Raw genomic sequence first — 20,122 nt, 5'->3', positions numbered from 1 at the left:
GATTAGTAGTAATTGTTGGTGGCAGGTTGGAAATACTCTTAAGTTACATGACTATTGTATACTGAAGAGGGCATAGCTGAAAATCTGTGCATTTTGATTGCCTTGAGCTAAAGAAATGAAAAAAATGTCATTAAAAGAGTGGGTGGTACAACATCTGCTGGGAAATTCTGCCCCACCTTAGTTGTATTTTTGGGAGATGCAATGATTTCCATTCCTCCAATACAAAAACTCCTCTTCCTCTCTCTTTGTCCTCATCTCCTCCCTTGGGACTGATGTAGCCTAATAATGAATAATGGCTCTTACTTGGATTCACCTAATTAATAGGCCTGCATGATATGAGGAAAATCTGCGATGTGTGATAACATTGTTAAATGTTGCAATGAAAATATGATTTGTGATAAATGAACAAATTAGCTGCCTGGTTGTTTTTTAAATTCACTACAAGATCATAATTAAATATTTTAAATATAACTAAATGTTCTTTCTAGAGCAGCAACGGTAAAGTTTACAGCAGCAAAGTCACTGTATAAACTCAATATCTCAGTGGAAACAAATAAAAAATGTCAAAATGAATCATATTCCTGACATCAAAATACTGAGTGATGTTTAGAAAAAAAATGAAGTTCTCAGACATCAGTCCTTCCTCCTGTCCTCCTCCTCCTCCTTGCTGCTGTTATTCACTGCTGCAGTTAATATTTGCGCTGGTAGAGAGAGGAGTGGCTGATTTATTTTTCTCAGTCAGCAAATAAGCGCTGACCGGTTGGCCGTCAGCTACTGCAAGTCGTGTATGCAATTGTAGGGAAAGATTTATTTATTTATGCATATGTTAAAATATATACATAGCCTAAATAACATCAGTGTAGTTATTCATTGCATTTCAGGCAGTATTTTGTGATGTGTTTATCGCACATGTTCATATTGCGATGACAATGAAAATACGATTAATCGGTCAGCACTACTAATCATTGCACAATGCGCCTGCATATTTGCACGCTGTCCCAAAAGGAGGCCTAGTGTGCATCTGCAGACAGCCAGAGCACATGAAAAAGCAAATCACTGGTGGTGAGATGAGATCACTGCTGGGGAAGCTGTAGAGTGCTTAATTTGCATATTGAAAAACAAACTCAAACATTGAAAAGATGGCCAATTTTCTCTTCACTAAAAGCAGTGGACAGGTGAAAGAAGACCTCACCCTATTACAAATGGACTTAAAAACCCACTAACGTCTCTTTTCAGCCCCTGATGGAAATCCCTCCGACCCCCCCAAACACACACACACACAAAAAAAAAGGAAGAAAATTGAAAAGACCAAACCCGTCCTGTACTTTGAGGATTGTGAATAGAGTGCCCCGCAGCCTGCCTGCCTGCCCCATATACGGTGGCTGAATACAAAAGACCCCCCTCTGTAAGAGCAATCACTACGGGAGACCACTCTATCTGCACCGCTGCAGCGACATGTCTCAATGAAGCCGTCAGCACGGGCTCTGCTGTCACACGCTCTCACACGTGCACACACTCACAGAAACAAAGACAGACACCTTGCATGTGGCTATTTATTCCTTTAGCCCTTACAGGCACAAACATGCACGCACGCACACACACACACCAGTACTTTTCAACCCTCATGGCTAATGCATTCTTTTCAGCCTCCAGTGCCGGACAGGAACAGGGAGGGAGATGAGTGGTTGGCGCTGATTTGAATATTTTAATTATTTATCACCAGAGAGTATTGAGCTCTGAGCCCACACCAAGGGACACAAGGGAGTTGGGTGAGAGTGAATCTAGCCACGTTTGGATTAGATTCTTAGCCGTTATTGCCCGAGGGGACAGGAAAGTACAAAAACACGGACACAGTTGCAGATTTTGGTGGACATGGTACTTAATTCTATTTCGGTAATGAATCAGCATCTTATATGTGCTTTTTGAGGCTAATCACAAAGCCATGTGTAGTAATGTGAGGTTGCCGTGGTCTATCTACACTCTCAGGACATGATATGGTCATATAAATACAGCATTAATAAAACGTTCAATGTCTATTATCATTACATTTCAATATATGTTTATTGTTCTTAGATTCCCTAGTCCTCCCACCATCATATCATACCTTGGAACGTGCTGGGACCGTAAAACATTTTATAAATGATGGCTAACTGTGGAACTACAGTAAAAAAGAAAGTAAACTGAATGATGTAATACATTGGGGTCCTTCCATATCGGACAAGGGAGAGTTCCACTTTGGCTTGTTGCAGCCCAGAGCCTGAGAAACACACACTTGCCTTTCCCTGGCGGAGAACAATCCAGGGAAATGGAAATGAATTTGCTCACGCAGTGACAGATCTGTTGGCTTGAAGGAAAAAACATATGTATTGGGATTAACACATTGAGCAGTTTGTCGCTTTGTCACCTGATCTATCATTTGATGTTCTTTTTTATTGTTTGGGCTTTCTTTTTCCCATTGTCAATCTTTCCCTTTTAACTTGCCTGCTATCATGCTGGGTACAGGCTGGCCGCTCGATCACCCTCTTTCTCTCCCTCCCTCCCGCTTCTTTATGCGCTCAGCACTGAGTTACAATCTCTGGACAAAGGAAGTCCTCGACTGGCCCCCCGTCGCTGTCCTTTTCCCTCTCTGGCGCGCCATGCACATGCATAGTAACAGCACTAATCGTAATCAAGCCCCCGAGAAAAAGGATCGCCATTAGCCCAGTGTGATCAGATCTTGGAAACACAAAGTTTATGACATTCATTCTCACATAACACAAGTTTAAATGTAGCCACATGCAAATACAGTACAAGGAGGACAAGCCCACGAGTTATTACTCTGCTGGGTGTCCTTCCTTTGTAATTGGCATGTCAACACACACAGTGGGTAGATCTTTCTTATCTTTTGATGTTCTGCATGCTGTAAGTGAAAGCCATCACTTCTGTGGTACAAAGGTCATGGGCATAGTTTGCTTGTATCATGCGTGTCTTTCATAAGTAATCATTTTTACATTTACTATAAGGTGAATTAAAATAAGATTTTTTTTTTTTTACTCCCATACTTGTCAGTTTGTAGGTATTCTGTACGTGGCATTGTCTACAGTCAACTGTTGTTTTAAAGCCTCTTTGGAAAAGCTATTACCTGATATTTAGTGACACTGCATCAACTTGCTATTCTATCATCATTAACTATTCTTCATTCAGTTTGTAACAGCTGTTTGAATAAAATTAATTGTAGCATTCAAAATGAACCCCAGGTATTGGCACAGTGATTATGTTATAAAGCAGAAATAAGTAGCCATCAAACACTCACAGCAGATTTTGTACTGTGTGGGTCTACCGAGTTTTCCGTCTCCTTTTTGTTCATTCATGACATCTATCTCAAACATCTGTCACAACAGCAAATACAAACAACAGGATGACTCGAGTTATCCTAATCTTCATTGTTCTTCAGATGTGGTGGAAATGCAAACAGGGAACCACAAAAGTGACTTTTAAGTAGTTTAGTTCCTAGTAGAGTTGACTAATGGTTGACCAATATGGGTTTTTTAATGGCCAATGCCAATATTTAGAGAGCAGTGCGGCTGATGGCCGGTATGTAATGCAGATATCAAAACAAAGATAAGACATGTGTAATTCAATTATTCCATGCACAGTACAATCTAAAATATGTGGTTATCTTAGCCAGAAACATGTTGTTTTGATGGAATTTGTAGTAATTAATGAAATAGAAAAATGCTTTGGGTTATGATTTCACATGACTGGTGATTAAGGAAGAGTGAGGTACAGTTTGTCAGAAGTGATGTCATTCAACTGCATTACAGTATAACACTATTTCACGCTAGCCACTTTTGTGAGTGCAGGTATCAGCCGTTGCAGATCATCTCAAAATGCCAGATACCAGCCCTATTAATCGGCCGGACTATCACTAGAGTACAGTGGTCCCTGTTCAGTTTGTTTGAATAAGTTTCAAATTGTATGAAAGTGTTAAGAAAAAATGCATGCTTTATTAATTGCAGCATTAAAAGTGAACTAGTAGAAGCCCAGATATTTACAATAAATGGGAAATACTGGTTTTACCCTTGTGACCAGTTCCCTTTTGCTTTGTTTGTGTTTGTTAGTGATATATTTATTATTTAATATGTTTTTTTAATAAATGTCTTGTGGGGGATTCTCCCTCTCAGCTCTGTTGTTGTAGCTGCCATTCATCACTCTTAATTCCTGTGGTGAACCTCATTTGTTGCAGTCTGTGAGTGTACACGAACATGTCCCCAGTAACGATCAGCTAATTATGAGAATCCACAGCAGCCTCGGGGGTGTGAAACCACCTGCCTGTGTGTGTGCACCGGTACCTGTGACATATGTACATGCTGTGCGTTTGTGTGAGAATGAGAGAGTGAGAGCAACAATGCACACATCTGTATATTCAATCACACACTCTGTGGCCTGTTTATTGCATTTTGGTGTTCTCATTGCATTTGTGTATTAAATTTCACTTCTGGCTGGATTATCCGCAATGTGAAAAACATACTATTCCATATGAGGCCATGCTGTACCTGCAGGGGGTTGAATTTTTTTCTAACCGTTCAAAAAAAAAATACTACAAAAGCCCTAAACGGCCATCGATTAAATTTTTTTTTTTACTCCGTTTTCCCATGATAACGGGATAATTATCTCATGATCTCAAGATAACGACTATTATTTTCTCGTGATAACGGGATAGTTTTGTCGAGATGACGAATCATAGCTGAATACAGGGGTCGGCTGGTGTGTTTCTTTATGACAATTTCGTGGCAATTTGCTGAGTCAGTAGTTAGTTCAGTTGGTAGAACACAGGACTTGCATCCCAAGGGTTGCACGTTTGACCTTTACTCTCTGCAAAGTTTTATATTCTTCTTTGTGTTTTTTAATCATTCTCTTCAACAAAGTTGTTATGAAGAGAATGAAAAAAGTTTTTTATTAGTTTTCCATGAGGATCAAACTCACAATCTTAAAACTATGAGTCCTGTGCCTTACCAACTCAGCTAATCAGTGACACTGAAAGTTCCTTGAAATTACCATTAAGAAACGTTCTTGCCAACCCCTGTGTTAAATTATTGTTTAGTTACCTCGAGAACGCGAGAAAACAACAGTCGTTATGTCGAGATCACAAATGATCCCATTATCATGGGAAAACGGAGTAAAATAAAGATATGAATCGATGGCTGCTTAGGGCTTCCGTACAATACTTAGTTTCATATTGTTTTTTTTTTTTCATAAAGCTGCTATCTATTTTTTTATATTAATTGTGAAATATAATATAATATATTTTTTATATAAATAAGTGAAATAGGATGCTCATAGTGATGTAAATAAATTCACCCAAGCTTTACAGTGAGTTTCAGCTCATTTTGGTTTCATGGTCCCACACATTTACTGTTTTGGTTCATTCTCACGGCTCTTTGACGTTGTTTTTCATCCGCAGCGTGCAGAAACACAACTTCAAATTAATTCTAATGATTTTTTGTGTCTGCCGGATGTGTAAATAGGCAACTGTTTGCTTACGATTTCATTATACTTATTTTAAAGACAATAAGATGGTCGTGTTGTGTTCACAGCTTGCTCCCCCCAGTTGCAAAAAAAAATATTCAATAGGTAATTGCAAATGTATAAAATTTATGGAACTAAATTTGTAATTAGTATTACAAAATAACAGTTTGTCAACACGACATAGTATATAACAAGAAAAACTAATGAAAATGCTAAAACAACACACCACAGAATCTGTTGAAATTTAAATTAAAAAAAAAAAATGTTCATGTATAATAGTGAAAACTTTATTTGATGAACTTTAAGGTTAAGAATAACTTGTTCTTCTGCTCCTTTTAGCCGAGCCATCAAGACCAACCAGGACCTTCTTCCTGAGACTCCGTGGACCAACATCCTGTACGATGACTTCTGGGGCACCCTGCTCACTCACAGCGGCAGCCACAAGTCCTTCCGTCCGCTCTGCACCCTCTCCTTCCGCCTCAACTACACCTTGCATGGCCTGTGTCCCTGGGGCTACCACCTGCTGAACGTGTTGCTGCACGCGCTGGTCACTGCCCTCTTCACAGCCTTTAGTCGCCCGCTTCTCGGTGGAGGACTGTGGAGCCTGCTGGCTGGCCTTATCTTTGCCTCTCATCCGGTGCACACTGAAGCAGTCGCCGGTGTGGTCGGGAGAGCGGACGTTGGCGCAGCGTTGTTTTTTTTGCTGTCTCTCCTCTGCTATATGAGACACTGTGGACTTCGTAGGGACCCACGTGGGACTTTTCAGACCAGGCAATGTGGCGGCAGCTCATTCGCCTTGTGCTGGGGCTGGATGCTGGGCAGCCTGTGGTGTGCAGCAGCCAGTATGCTGTGGAAGGAGCAGGGGGTGACGGTGCTGGCCGTGTCGGCTGTGTACGACCTCTTCGTGTTCCAGAGACTCCGGTTTCGCCAGGCACTTCTCCTCTTGCTAGGAAAGGTAAATGAATGCATGCCACCGGGGCCGGTGTGTTCACTGACTCTTGCCTTGGCATCTGTACATATCCAGTTTCCTTTTCCTTCCCTCAGAGGCAAACCTCACCCAGCCAGCTGTTAATGGTTCCTGTACGGTGGAATAAGTTTTGAGTGTGTACTTAACGTGGTCGTTTGTTGAAATTGTGTGTGTCGCACGGTGTTTGCTTTTCATTAGGAGTGTAATTAGGAGAACTGTTTGCCAGTGCACAGTTGGTACATGAATTCCCATTTGTCTTCTGCTAAACAGGAAGAAACTATATGCAGAGGGGAACTTTTCCGCTTCCCCGCCACTTTAAGTTTGCCGCAGTAAACAGCTTCACATTAATGCAAGGAAATTTAGATTAGCATTGCACAGGAAAACCTATTTTCGGGGTGAGTTGTTTTTACAATTTAAGGTGACAAAAGGTATGCGGAGGAAAAACAATAACACATCCTACTCCGACCAAATGATTTGGTCCACTTGTCAAGTAAGCTGTCCAAACATACACAAATGCACACAAACACACACACGCACTTCCTCTGCAGGAAACCATCCACCCCACCCCCACCCAACCATAACTGAAGTTGTCTGAGGAGGACAACCTTGGTGTACTGACTCATCTGATTATGGGAATCAGTGTTTGACTGGAAAACCTTCTCTCATAGGCGCATCATAACATTTGATTAGGGAAACTGCTCCTTAGCCAACACAACTGTCCTCGTAAAATGCATAAGTAGTGTAATAAAAAGTCCCCTTGGGTTTACTGAGCAAGGACAGTCTGGCTCTCAATGGCGTGTGTGCACATGGGAATCTTTTTATAGCGGTTTCTTCTTGCGGAAACATCTAGGGCACTGTTTGTTGCAAGGTTTGATGTACCATTGTAGAGTACATCACAAATACTCTATGGAACTGTCTGATGTATACAAACTCCAGCCCATGTGCATGACTGTCTTATTTTCACAGCCAGCATCCAAATGAAAACATACTCTACCGACAAGTGTGTAAGGCTTTACCGTACCTGTGGGGCAGATTCTCCGGTAGTCGTTTCTGGCAAGATGATAAGCCCCACTTGTTATTAGAGGGATTGTGGTGAGCGGCCAAGGGAGATCAGAGAGGGGAGAAAGAGGGAGTTTTAGTTTTTTTTCCCTCTCAGCGTTTGGTAGGAGTGTCTCACAAGTCACGAGTCTGTGCCTTCACGACTGCTAGACCTTAGCAGATGCAAAGCAACACCTGTCTTTGAAATTGCACTAAGTCGTTTATTAAAGCTGCTAAGTCATGTTAAAAGTAGCTATGCAGCAGGAAAAAGGATGTAACTCATTTGCAGATGACGAGGCAGATAAATATATAATTATAAATGCAAACCAGAGACAAGAAAGAGAACGAAAAAACAATAAGATGCAATACAACACCACAAACTATCACATAATCTCCTAAAATACAGTTTTTGCCTTCTATTTACTATAGGTAGATTTAAGGGTCATTTCACACACTGTGAGGATCATACACTCTGTATCGGCTTGTTCCACATTTACTTTGAAGGTTTCATTCTACTAAAAGGAAATATGAAAATGATCAATCATGTATGAGTAATGCAGAAAACCTTGTAGTAAGTAAGTAGCTATTAGTAAAGCCTGCTTTGACGTTGAAATTATCTTATCTCTAAACAAAGTCTAGAAAAAGAAAAAGTAATTTTTTTTGCTGGTAATGTGGGGGTATTACAGTTTGGGACGCTTACAGATTGCCCAAGCCTGTGGTGAACTTTGTATCAGCTTTATGAACAATGTAGTGGACTTTAAAATTGTCACAGCAGCACAGGGGAATGTAGTAAAAAAAAGTTAAATACAATAAAAGGAACAATCAAAAGAGACAAGTTTGCTCTTCTTTTTTGGTCCATGGCTATTCCTGACTGAACCCTCATTTGTGCCAGCATTATATAAGTGGAAATCACTGATTGTAAGGCAGATTCTGTCAATTTCGAGTTAAATTGAGATTTATAGATCACAGGTTCCGAATAGGCTTCTTAGAACCTGTGTATGCAAGGTTTTTAAATGCTCAGAAATTACATTAAGCAGGGGTGTTGTTAGGATCTTGAAACATTGGGGGGCTTAGCCCAGCCCAGAAATCCACACATTTTCACCTGAAAATTGCATCCATTCGTGCATTCTGATGATTATTTTTGTTGCACCAATTTCTGCCTTTTCTGGAATATGGTATTTATGGTAGAAATGTCTTTATTTGTGTAAAGGGAAACAGAATTCAGGTGGCAGATGACAATTAAAAACGTGATAAATACAGTCGAATATAATGCAGTAAGGCTCTCAGGCATTCTGGGTTGCACTGAAGTATGTATTCACCTGTAGATAAACTTTTCTCATTTAATATTATCTCTGCCGAGTCAAACCACATGTAGACATGAACGATTGGAGTAACCTCTTTAAATGTGCATGTGGCAGCTATTCACATCAATAAATTAATTCATCTTGATTCATTTGGAAACCCCTGGGCTTAAATAGCTCCCGTGTTTCAGCTCGTTTTCTACTCGTGTTCAGAACTTTCTGCACATTCAGAATCTATCCCACACATCTGAGTTCTCTGACGTTTTGTGAATAAAGTCATATTTTGGGGGAAAAGTTGTCTACCTGCCTTATACTCTGCTGTGCATTAGCCTATGTTATTGCTCTGCTGGTATGGTAGTTTCCCCTTAGACCGTCTGACAGACGCAAAACTGTGCTTGGGACTGTACTGGATAAGACAACCGCGCTGCTCTTCATTGGAGGTGGAAAATCAAACCAACTAAAACACTAATGATTAGGCAGGACTCTCACCAAAAAATCCACACAAATATTAACAGTTTGTGTGGCAAATACATTGACTAGACACTAAGGGACAACAGCGGTTATATTAAAATTTATTTATTATAATTATTGCTATGGGCAATTTAGTAATCGCTGTAAGTCCTGAAGCTGTAACCATTGCTCACTCTCTCTCTCTCTTTGTGCAGAGTAACGTTCGATCTGCTGCTTGGATAGAGGACCCAACAATATCATATTATTCTCAAGGGCTTTGATGCATGATAGATAAGTAGGCTATAGCCTATTTTTTATAATTTAAAAAAATCTTTTTGAAATCTGTGTCTTTACTATAAATATTCCCAAGCCTTACGATGCCTATGATCTTAAGTTAATAAATCTAAGAACATTTTTATAAATGAGGCCCCAGATCTCAACTGTGCAACTAAAGATCTTTTGCTTCCAGATAAGCGAGATGTAAAATATGATTCGGGGCCTAACTGTTTGTAAATGACATATTTATCTTTGGAAACCTTGAATTCTTGCCCACAATTAAAATAAAGTTCTGTGGGTTGGCTGCACAGCATTAGTCTGTACTAACTGACCCCAGGTGAGTCCGGGGGGTTACATTTGTTAAATCACCTACCTCTCACTGTCTCAACTTGAAATGATGAAAAATGAAATGTTGAAAATAAACATTTGAAACCTTTGTTCGTCTGCCCCTGTATAAAGACAGCAGAGGCAGAGCCTTGGAAATGAAACCACAACCTAAAATCGAGCACTGCTTCCAGCCTGTTGCATTATGGTCTGAAAGATTTCATCACCCCATGTTCTTGTTAGAAGTTATGAAAAATCACATATTCCCTGTGTATTTATCACAATCGCGAGCAGGGATATCATCAGCAGGACTCCACCTCTCTGCCCCAGACACAATAGCCCTGGCCAACATCCCTGTGCCAGCCTGTCAGGTCCTGGTGCCAGCCCCACAGCGCTACCCGCCACCGCCAGCACATCTGGCTCGTTTATCACTCTGGCAATGCCCTCCTCTACTCCCTCACGGTTATCTTGGCAGGGAGCTCGTTATGCGCAGGGGCCAGCCACGGGGGCAATCGCTTTCTCGATTATGAGCCAGACGTCTCGGGGACGCATGGGAACAGAAGAGGGAGAAGGATATACAGAGAGAATGAGCGAGGGAGTGGGAAACTATGCCCTCACTTCCTTTCCTTTATCTGTTATTGGTCTTTCTCACCTCCTATACCCTAAAAGAACTTTGAGAATGGACGACTTGGCTTCTGCTACTGAGGCACAGTCAGTGGCCATTGAACTGGATGGTAGTCGGAGAGGTTGCAAACATTATTGGTAGAGAACAATGCAGTGATGTTTTCCATTCAAATGAAAATTTTCCATTTCATCCACAATGAAGCAAAAGATTGATAAATCCTCCACGTCACATTCCCTGACTGCTGCATCACAGCAGCCACAAACAATAAGGAAATGCAAATAAGGTGCAGCGGGGCTGAGGAGACGGATGTGCTTCGGCCAGCCCTCCATTTCTCATCCTATTAACTCCCTAATCAGACTGAGATGAGATTTCAAAGGAGACAAGGTAAGACGGAGGGAGAGTTAGAAAGTGATAGATGGAGACAAAGGAAGGTGTGGTGTTTGCACTGCAGCCTACCAAGAAGGCAGAATGAGTCTTATGTGCCAGGATCATAAGAACACAATGTCTTCCCACTCTCAGTTTGGCTGTCAATGGCTAAAACAACATGTTCCAGGCTTTAGACAGGGCCATGGGAAATAATTAGCTTTTGGTGTTAGGTAGTAGGAAAAAAATCAGACATCTCTCTACAAGATTGATTTAATTAAAGATGTTTAACTGCTGAGCAACGATTTCAAGCATTTATTGACTAAATAACAAAGACATCAGTGATGTACCTTTCAGATAAAGTCCTGCAGTAAAGGCTCTAAATAAAAAGGTGTGAAATTTAAACATACATATTCCATTGGATTTTCTTACTGAAACTTAAATCTGTGCACGTGAGATATGAGAGATAGCATTTTACTTGAGGCACGTGGACAATAGGGATTTGATTGTGTTCTTGCAATTAAAGTGTTACAGACTCCTCCTCATCATTTGTGTCAATGACCGCTGCAGGCACGCAGGTTAAGTTCAGTGTAACCATCTTGACGGCTTGAAGAATGTTGCGCCAATTATCCTGTAGCAGAAGCATTCGGCTGTGAAATGAAACCCTCTGTTGCAAGTTCTGCTGCATGCTCTTTATTTAGCTTGCATTCGTGGGTGAACTGGATTGCCGGAAGAAGTGCATGTTCAGACTTTCTGGCACATCTAGACATTCAAGCAAGAACATTTTCTTATTTTTATCCTAAACCTGTGTTACATAAAAATAAGGCTTGCTCGTAGAAGTGTTCCAAGTCGGATTCAGCAAACCATCTTAAACAACATTGTGCTGTGTAATGGAACTGCACATTTTCGAGTGGCCTTTTATTGTGGCCAGCCTAAGGCACATCTGTGCAATACCCATGTTGTCTGATCAGCGTCTTGATATGCTACACCTGTGAGGTGGATGGATTATCTCGGCAAAGGAGAAGTGCTCAGATTTTGACAGATTTGTGAACAATATTTGAGAAATATTCGAAATATGCCTTTTGTGTACATAGAGAAAGTCTTAGATCTTTGAGTTTAGATCATGACAAATGGGGGCAAAAACAAAAGTGTTGCGTTTATAATTTTGTCCAGTGTAGATGGCTGTTAGCCAGCTAGCTGTTATTGCTAAGTGATATATGTTGAAACTAAAAAGCTGAAGTACACAAGTCACCATATAGCTCCAGGTGCATTCCCACTACACTCTGGGCTCGGGTAGGGTTAACACTGGGGAAATCTGAGAAAACCAAGACGGATGGCAATCAGATTTGTGATCCAGCCAACGGTGACGCATATGTGGCTAAGTCACACCTAAAATTCACATGCTGATTTTATCCGGATAAGATATTTGAAGTGTACATGGAACCTCACTTGTACATGTCAGTTAAGAACTACTCTGTTTGTACATGTGGCTCCTGTATGAAGCCTGTTGTATTTTTGTACTTGGCACGCACATTTAAGCTGTTCATCATTATCTTCATAGTGCAAATCAATTGATGAAAGTTTTCAAGTGGGTATGAATAGGGACCAACAAGGATAAATTAGATGCATGACATCTAATCAAGAGCATCAAGGATCCCTATGTTGTCTTGAACCCCTTTCACACTGATGTCCCTTCATTACTCCAAGCTCTTGGAGTCAAGCTAAATGTCAAGTTAACACCACTGGGGCACTAGCGCTTTGATCAGCTGCCTTGGTGGACAGCACGCAAGACTTCAACCTGTGACCCATCTCGTTACAGGTCTCTGTGCCAGCAGCAGCAGGGTTTTCATGAAGAGAACTATGGGGTAATTAGGTCACTCTGTCAAAGTCAACCTTCTCAATGCCAGCCATGGTGCTGCTGTCTGATGACTTCGGTGAGTTGTGCCAAGTCAGCAGAATCCAGAACACATTTGAGAGCTGGAAAAAGAAGTGGATGCATGCCTCATTGTACCTTTCATCACAATTTAGCACGTCACTGGTAATGCATCATATATTAGCGCTGCTGGATATGTGTCTTCTGCAAACACAGTACGTCCAAAAGTTTGAAGGCCTTTCCATGCACATGCCATTGAGAAAGAATTGCTCCACCGTAAGTTGACGAAGCTCCAACCTCAATTCAGACGTATTTTGTTAATGATTTTTTTTCTTAACATGATTTATAAAATATACCTTTTTAATATTTAAATAACATTTTAAAGAATAGTTACAATAAGTAGATTTTGGAGAATAACCAGAGAACATTTGAATTTAAATTTCTTAAACATGTTGTAGGATCAATTCCCAAGCATGATCAGCTCAGTGTGCTGGAAAGAATTACGGGCAGTTTTAATTGGACATGACTTTAATAAGGAAAGTCCGGAAGATCGATCCCCTGCTGTCTTGCGTCATACCACAGCAGCTTTAAACGGTGCACGTATGAAGTCAGCCATATCCCGCTGTTTCTTCAGACATGTTTTAAACACTCTGCATGTCACAGTGTCAACATGCAGACCACACACTTCTGGGATTAATAAAACAAGAGCTAATAATGAATGGCACTGTTAAAAGATGAAGGCTTGGGAGCTTAATACTTTATGTTTATGTGAGGAAAGAGAGAAATGGAGAGCATGAGAGAAGGGTTAATTCAGGAAAGAAAGTGGATAATAAACTGAAAGACAATAAACCGTAGTAGAGGGAAAGCTGCAGGACTTGACGCTGAATTTCCAAATGAGGATCCAAAGTGGAGGAGATATGTGGAAGAGCGTTAGGTTCAAAGGCTTGGAGCGAGCGGGATGTTGCGTTTGACAGTTGGCGGGGGATTATGCCAGCTGTCCTGCATGGATACACACAGATCTCATGAAGGCCAATCAATCATAGCTAAAACCAGTTCCCAGGAATTTAAATTAATTTTAGTAACAGTGAAATTTAAAGAAAAAAAAAACCTTGAAAACTTGAAACTAATCTGGTATTTATTGGGCCATTTGGTTTTTTTGGTGGTTCATTTTCCCAATGATAACAAATGTGTTTTTTCCTCACATGGAAGCTAACTTTGCACACACCACCTCTGTTGAAGAGTTTTAAGGAAACAACATATGGGTAGCCGGCAAGTTTATGCTGTTAGCCACAATAGCTAATCCAGAGGGCTACTTTGTGCGTGTTGTCTTGAACCCTATTTAACACTGATCTGCATTACTCAACCAGGAGGCTCTTTAAATGTCAAGCTAACACCACAGGCGACCCTGCTTTGATCAGCTGTCTTTGTAGACAGCGTGCAAGACTTCAGCCTGTCAACAATCTCAGTCCAGGTTTCTGTGTGAGCTGCAGCAGGGCTTTCATGAGTTGTAGAGATTTGGGGAAACGGGACTCTGACAAAACAACAGAGAAGCAATGTGAGCCTCTTAGCATTCCAGAAAATCTTTAATTTTGCATAAATCCTTTCAAATCCTTGTCGCTGCATCCAACTGAAAGTAAACACAGAACATACCCCCTTGGATTAGCTATTGTGGCTAACTACATTCATATTTAGGTCCTGGGCAAATTGCCATATGGTACACTTTTTGTGTGAGCACACAAGCCAAAAATACAAGAATAAGACCAGGTTGAAAAAATACACTCTGTTCTCTGGTTTAAGCCTGATCATGAGGCTAGCGTGAAAAGATAATTTGCTGTGATGACCTTTTTATAAAAGGTGGTTTAAAGTAGAAAATGCTCAGCTGCAATGCACTTTGTGAGATTTTCCTTTTAACTTAACAAGACTAGACCCTTAATGTTGTAGTAGGCTGGTTTGTCAAACACAGGTGGACCTTAATTAGGTCTGTGCTAGCTAACTAGCGCACTTGAATGTGGCAGAGCCATCGTTAATGTGATTAGTTACACCTGTGCTTCTCTTGCTAGGAGTCACAGTATGCACCACGAGAAAGCTCTAAGAAATATCCAGATGTGTGTCTTTAGTTTAGATGTCACTTTAAACACTTACTCAAAATGAGTGTACAGTAGAGAACCTTGTAGTCTGAATTTGCCACAAAACAGCTAATTTTAAGGGCTGAGTTAGTCAGGGTAGTGCCCTGGCACTATTCCTCTGACCACAGAATGTATGCTGGAATTGTTAGGAAGCAAAAAATGAACAACTAAGTAGATAGACTAAAGATTTTGTTTTGTTTTTTTAAAGCATTTCAGGTGTTAGTGGGTGATGTTGGGCTATTGAAGATCTATTTTTTTTTTTTAAACCAACTGCAGAAGAGACTAGAGGTGAGGTAATTTCAGACTTCAGCAAATATTGGCTACCACTCTTACAGGACATAAAACCAGCAATCCTTTGACTTCATGTCTGTTCTAATAACCAACCTGCAACCTGTTGCTTCTTAAAGCACACTAGTTATAAAAGTGCGTGTTAGGTTGGCTAGAAAACTGCACTTATTTGCTCCTGAGAATGTGAATATGTGGTCACACATCAATGAAAAGTGGAATCAATTTTGCAGTTTGAGCTGTATAAGTGTGATTGACTGGGGAGTCAATTAAGGAATGACTTAGAAATAGACAAGGCAGCGAGGGGTAAAATGAAGCTCATTCACTTAAATATCACAAATGACTCTCTTGCTGGAATTGGCTCATCTTCTGATAACAAGCAGAATTGGATTTCCTCCGTGTTATGGGCTCATTCATCAATAAGCACATCCCCCTTCTTGTGAAAAAGGCAATCTCTCTTATCCTTTGTGTACCACCTTTCAGCATCCAAATCAATATCCAATCCCCCCCCCCCCCCCCCCCCCCCCCTTAATTCCTCACTGCCTCCCAGAGTGCACCAAAATGTTGAACTCCTTCAACTGGCCCTTTTTCCATCTTACTATTGACAAATGACTTTCTGGAACTAGCTGTGCCCACACTTACACCTCAGCTTACTTCTCCATTTCAGATCCAGAGAAATCAACTGGAGCCAATTCGTCAGGCGAGTCAATGCTAAACCTCTTATTCCAATCCCAACATCGGTTTGTTATGGATAACTTGGGTTTTCTATCATGGTTGCTGAAAGTGCATATAGTAAGAGGGGGAATATTTCATATTTATTTAATGAGACAAATGAAAGTTTGTTCTTTGTGCTCTGTGTATGTTTTAAAAAAGATTTTATCTGCCTATTGTGCAATTCATTCAGAGTGGATTAAACGGAGTGTCTAAATATACTATAGTAGAGCAAACTCGCTTAAGAGATAAAAATAAAAGTAGGGCTATACTAGACCAACACTTTGAGTCATAGAGGCTGTGATGGTGATTATCAGTTATATCAAAGCTGATCCTGATAACACAACCGCTAGACCACCAATGTGTAAACTTCTCCTGTCCTGCGCAATAATGATACAAAGTATAAACAGCATTTACAGTATTTAAGTGCGCGCGCACGTGTGCACACAGATCTAATTCCCCCCGGACAGGTTCAGATAGAGTTCATATTACACTGGTGCTCAGAAAAAATAAATGGGCTTGGAAAATAGGAAGTGAGCAGCATCTCTGTGATCATCACTCATGATGTTATGTCATATTTAGTCCACTAGATAAACTCTGGGAGGAACATGAATAATAAAAACAAGCACTTTTGGGGTCAGGACTGCGCCAGGCTGTCTCTGTCAGTAAGTCTTTGCCTATAAGACATTCCAGTTAAATCGGCGTTTAATGATAGAAATGGCAATCTTGGCAAAAACACACCACTAAATTTAGATTAAGCTGTAATTGATTTCAGAAAGCATCATATCAAAATGTGGTATACGAAGAAATGTCCCATCAGAGCATCGGACAGACAGAAAGCTGTCAGTCTCGCGGCTACGGCTATTTCTCTCACTGTAGTCACTGGCGAATGTCATTTAACAAGCCAGTGATCAAAGGCCAAGAGAGTCAAGGATGTGATCATAAAACCTTGTCACGTCTTAGTAACTGGAACTCAAACTGCAACCTTACAGATATCTATACAGCCCGTTGTGAAGCAACTGAAATGAATTACACTTTTGGCCCTGGAGAGCATCACATAGTTCCTGTCTCTGGTTTTGAATCTAATTTATGCATCAAAGACTGATTTTCCTGATTTCTTCACCAACCAAATGTCCTCTGTATTTCCTTCCAAGTGTGTATCAATACAGCCATTAGGAGTTTAACATGGTTTTAAGAGAACATTCGGTTGGGGTTACAGTGAGCGTCCTGTTGGCATGTGACAGCTAGTTTAAAGGTGTTGCGTGACAGAGGACCCTAATGGTGACCATGCTGAAGAATTAATGCTCTTATGAGATGTAAACAGCATCTACATACCAACACAATGAGTCCTAAGCTGATTACCAGTCGCACTCACCACAACCCTGACAGGCAACAAGGAAAGACTTTGAAAGAAAGCCTCTCATGCTTCAAATGTACTTTAGTTTACCCTACCTAGGTCAGAAGTTAGAGGAGTGTGAAAATTATAGAAATTTTTATTTCACGTCTAGATGGAAGTACGTTGATTTTTCTTTGATTTTGGACTTTTGGATTTTCCCCTGTTATCCTTAATAAAACGTTCTTGACATTTAAGAATGCACTGGCAAACCAAATGGGAAATTCAAAACAATGCATCTTTCACCAGTTTGAATATGACACATTCCATTTAAAATCATTATTTCTTGATATAAACAGTCACATTGTTGCTGACCGAAAGTGACACCCATTACGACGCACACAGCTGTCCAAATCCCAGTGTGTCTTTCAACAGTTTAAATATGTCATATTTCAGTATTTTCATGTAAACAGAGCTGTGTTGTTTCTGGCTGTGGTGCATTTTAATTTTAAGAACTATGCTAGTGTTACAAAGCACTGTATAATTGTACATGAGTGCGGTTTATGCCCCATGCAGCCATCAAAAACATTCCAGAGATTGCTTTGCATAGATTTCTCTTTCTATATAACAGGGGGACAATACATCTTGAAGTTTCAAAGATAAATCAAAAAATAATTTGTTGTCTATAGAGACCAGATATACATTTATAGGGCCATTGCTGCTCTGATTCAATTCTGATCCAGACCTTGAGTAACTTGACAGGTATTAAAAGAGCTTTCTAAAACAAATTCAGGTGCTCTGGAACACGGACAAAATATTGCAGATTTGATTAAGCTCTTCTGGACTCAAATGTTGACTTAGGTGTTTTCCTTTAGCATGAATTTTTCTCTCCTCTCTTTTAGAAAAAGAACATTAGTGTTTTGCTGAGTCTCGGTGTGCTGGCTTCCTGGGGAGTGATTCTGCTGTCAGCTCGCCTCTACTGGATGGGCAATAAGCCTCCCAACTTCTCCAACTCTGACAACCCTGCAGCTGACTCGCCACATTTTCTCACTCGAACGCTAACTTTCCTCCACCTGCCCGCCGCCAACGCCTGGCTCCTACTCTGCCCCGACAAGCTCAGTTTCGATTGGTCCATGGACGCTGTGCCCTTGGTGAGGTCTTTGGCCGACTGGAGGAACCTTCACACTGTTGCCTTTTATGGTGGATTTGTCCTCCTGGCTTTGTTTGGCCTTCGTAGCCCCACCTCGAAAGCCAAGGAGACCATTATGAAAGCCTATGTCACTAATGGGAAATCAATCACTAATGGGAATGGTTACCATGCCCCTGACACAAACCATAACACAGACCACGGGCCACCAAAGACAGCCCTGAATGGGTCAGCAGGACTCCACCACTGTCCTCCACGGACGTCCCTTCCTCCTACAGAAAACCTAATACTATTTTCATTAGGCATCATGTCATTGCCTTTCATCCCAGCCACAAACCTATTCTTTTATGTAGGTTTTGTAATTGCCGAGAGGGTACTATACATCCCCAGTATAGGCTTTAGTTTACTGGTTGCTACCGGTGCAAGAACCTTGTATGTCAGACTGAGGACTAGAGGCTGGAAGGCCTTACTATTGTGTCTCTGTACGGGACTAGTGCTGCTGAATGGAGTCAGAACTGTTCAAAGAAACAGGGACTGGAGCAATGAGGAGAATCTCTACAAGTCTGGGATTAGTGTGAATCCTGCTAAAGGTAAGAGAAGGACACCAGTTATCAATAGGATAGGTATCAAACCCAACTTTGAGTAACGACGGAAATCTCTGCGTAGCACTGAGTATTATAAACTATCAAGCACCAAAAGCTGACTTAAAGCAACACAGTATAACCTTTTTGAATTAAGAAAATGTGTTTTTACAAATGAGAAGTTTGATTCATCAGCATTAAAATGCACAATTGCCCAATTGAATGTACTTAAATGTTGTTGCAAAAGCCTACTTGCCCTTATACAACTAGTAGCTTATGGTTGCTAATGTGTTAGCTAATGTCAGCAACGTTTAGATATTACGTCAACTTGCTGACCTAATGCCTAGTCTTTGTGGTACTTTTACGCTGTGTGCTAGCATTTACCATTATCCGTGTCATTTATGGCATGGTACGCTGTGGAGTTGCCACTAATAGTGCTACACATTCCTGAGGATGGCTTCACAATATTCCACTTGTTGACAGTTGGTAGCGGCAAAGGAAAGCGATACACCAACTAAGAAAGGGAAGAAGACTGCTAGCTAGGAAACTTTGACATGAACAGTGTAGGATTTAAAACATTCTTTTAAAAATATCAGCTTTATAAATGTTTTATGAGGAAGCAAATACATTTGTTAGACATCAAGATTTCACACAATGCATTTTGATAAAATCTGAATGTAAAAATGACTTGCAAGAAAACTCCACAGAGCACCTTTAGAGTAACACTGTATTTTTTAAGTTCTTGTACCATTGACAAAATCAAACCACCAATGCATTAAAAAAGTTTGGCTTATTTTGTTCAATAGAGGGGGAAAAAATATACCCGGCCCTACTTATATCCTTAAGCTGGGTGAAATTGAGTGTAGTCAGTTGTTCATCATCTTAAAGGTGCAAAGAAGTGGAAAGGTATGCGAGAAAATAACAAACATTTCTGCTTGGGGAACTCCAACACAGTTAATCCCACAGTGAAAACCGCTGGATGACTTTCTGCTCGTTCATGCAGGACTGGCTTTGGAATAGTTTAGTTTAAATACAGAAGTAATTTAAATTCATATTACATCAATTAACACAAGCAGTATAACTGCACATGGTTTTCATAATTATTTGTTATTAAATGTTTTTGGCATTTTGGCAAATTGACAGCAATCTCTATTTTTAAATGAATACCATCATTGTGTTTTTTCACCCTGAAAGTGCAACTTTTGACTGACATG

General features: G+C 40.6%; 1 protein-coding gene across 4 annotated transcripts in view; it reads left to right on the top strand.

Moving 5' to 3' along the window:
* tmtc2a (transmembrane O-mannosyltransferase targeting cadherins 2a) overlaps nt 1-20,122 on the top strand; it is a 45,557-nt gene that overhangs the window by 8,226 nt on the left and 17,209 nt on the right. The window contains exons 2-3 of one of the 4 annotated variants that reach the window (XM_046072197.1): nt 5,848-6,463; nt 18,083-18,917. In XM_046072197.1, coding sequence (XP_045928153.1) covers nt 5,848-6,463; nt 18,083-18,917 — 1,451 coding nt within the window. Of the gene's footprint in view, nt 1-5,847; nt 6,464-12,732; nt 12,787-14,843; nt 15,140-15,714; nt 15,837-18,082; nt 18,918-20,122 lie in introns of those variants that run through there. The other 3 variants (XM_046072198.1, XM_046072199.1, XM_046072200.1) reach the window with 3 other exon arrangements.

The sequence above is a fragment of the Micropterus dolomieu genome, linkage group LG16 (genome assembly GCF_021292245.1).
Source record: "Micropterus dolomieu isolate WLL.071019.BEF.003 ecotype Adirondacks linkage group LG16, ASM2129224v1, whole genome shotgun sequence".
Taxonomy (NCBI): domain Eukaryota; kingdom Metazoa; phylum Chordata; class Actinopteri; order Centrarchiformes; family Centrarchidae; genus Micropterus; species Micropterus dolomieu.
Note: the sequence above shows the minus strand (reverse complement) of the source record. Positions and strands in the feature narration are given on the sequence as shown.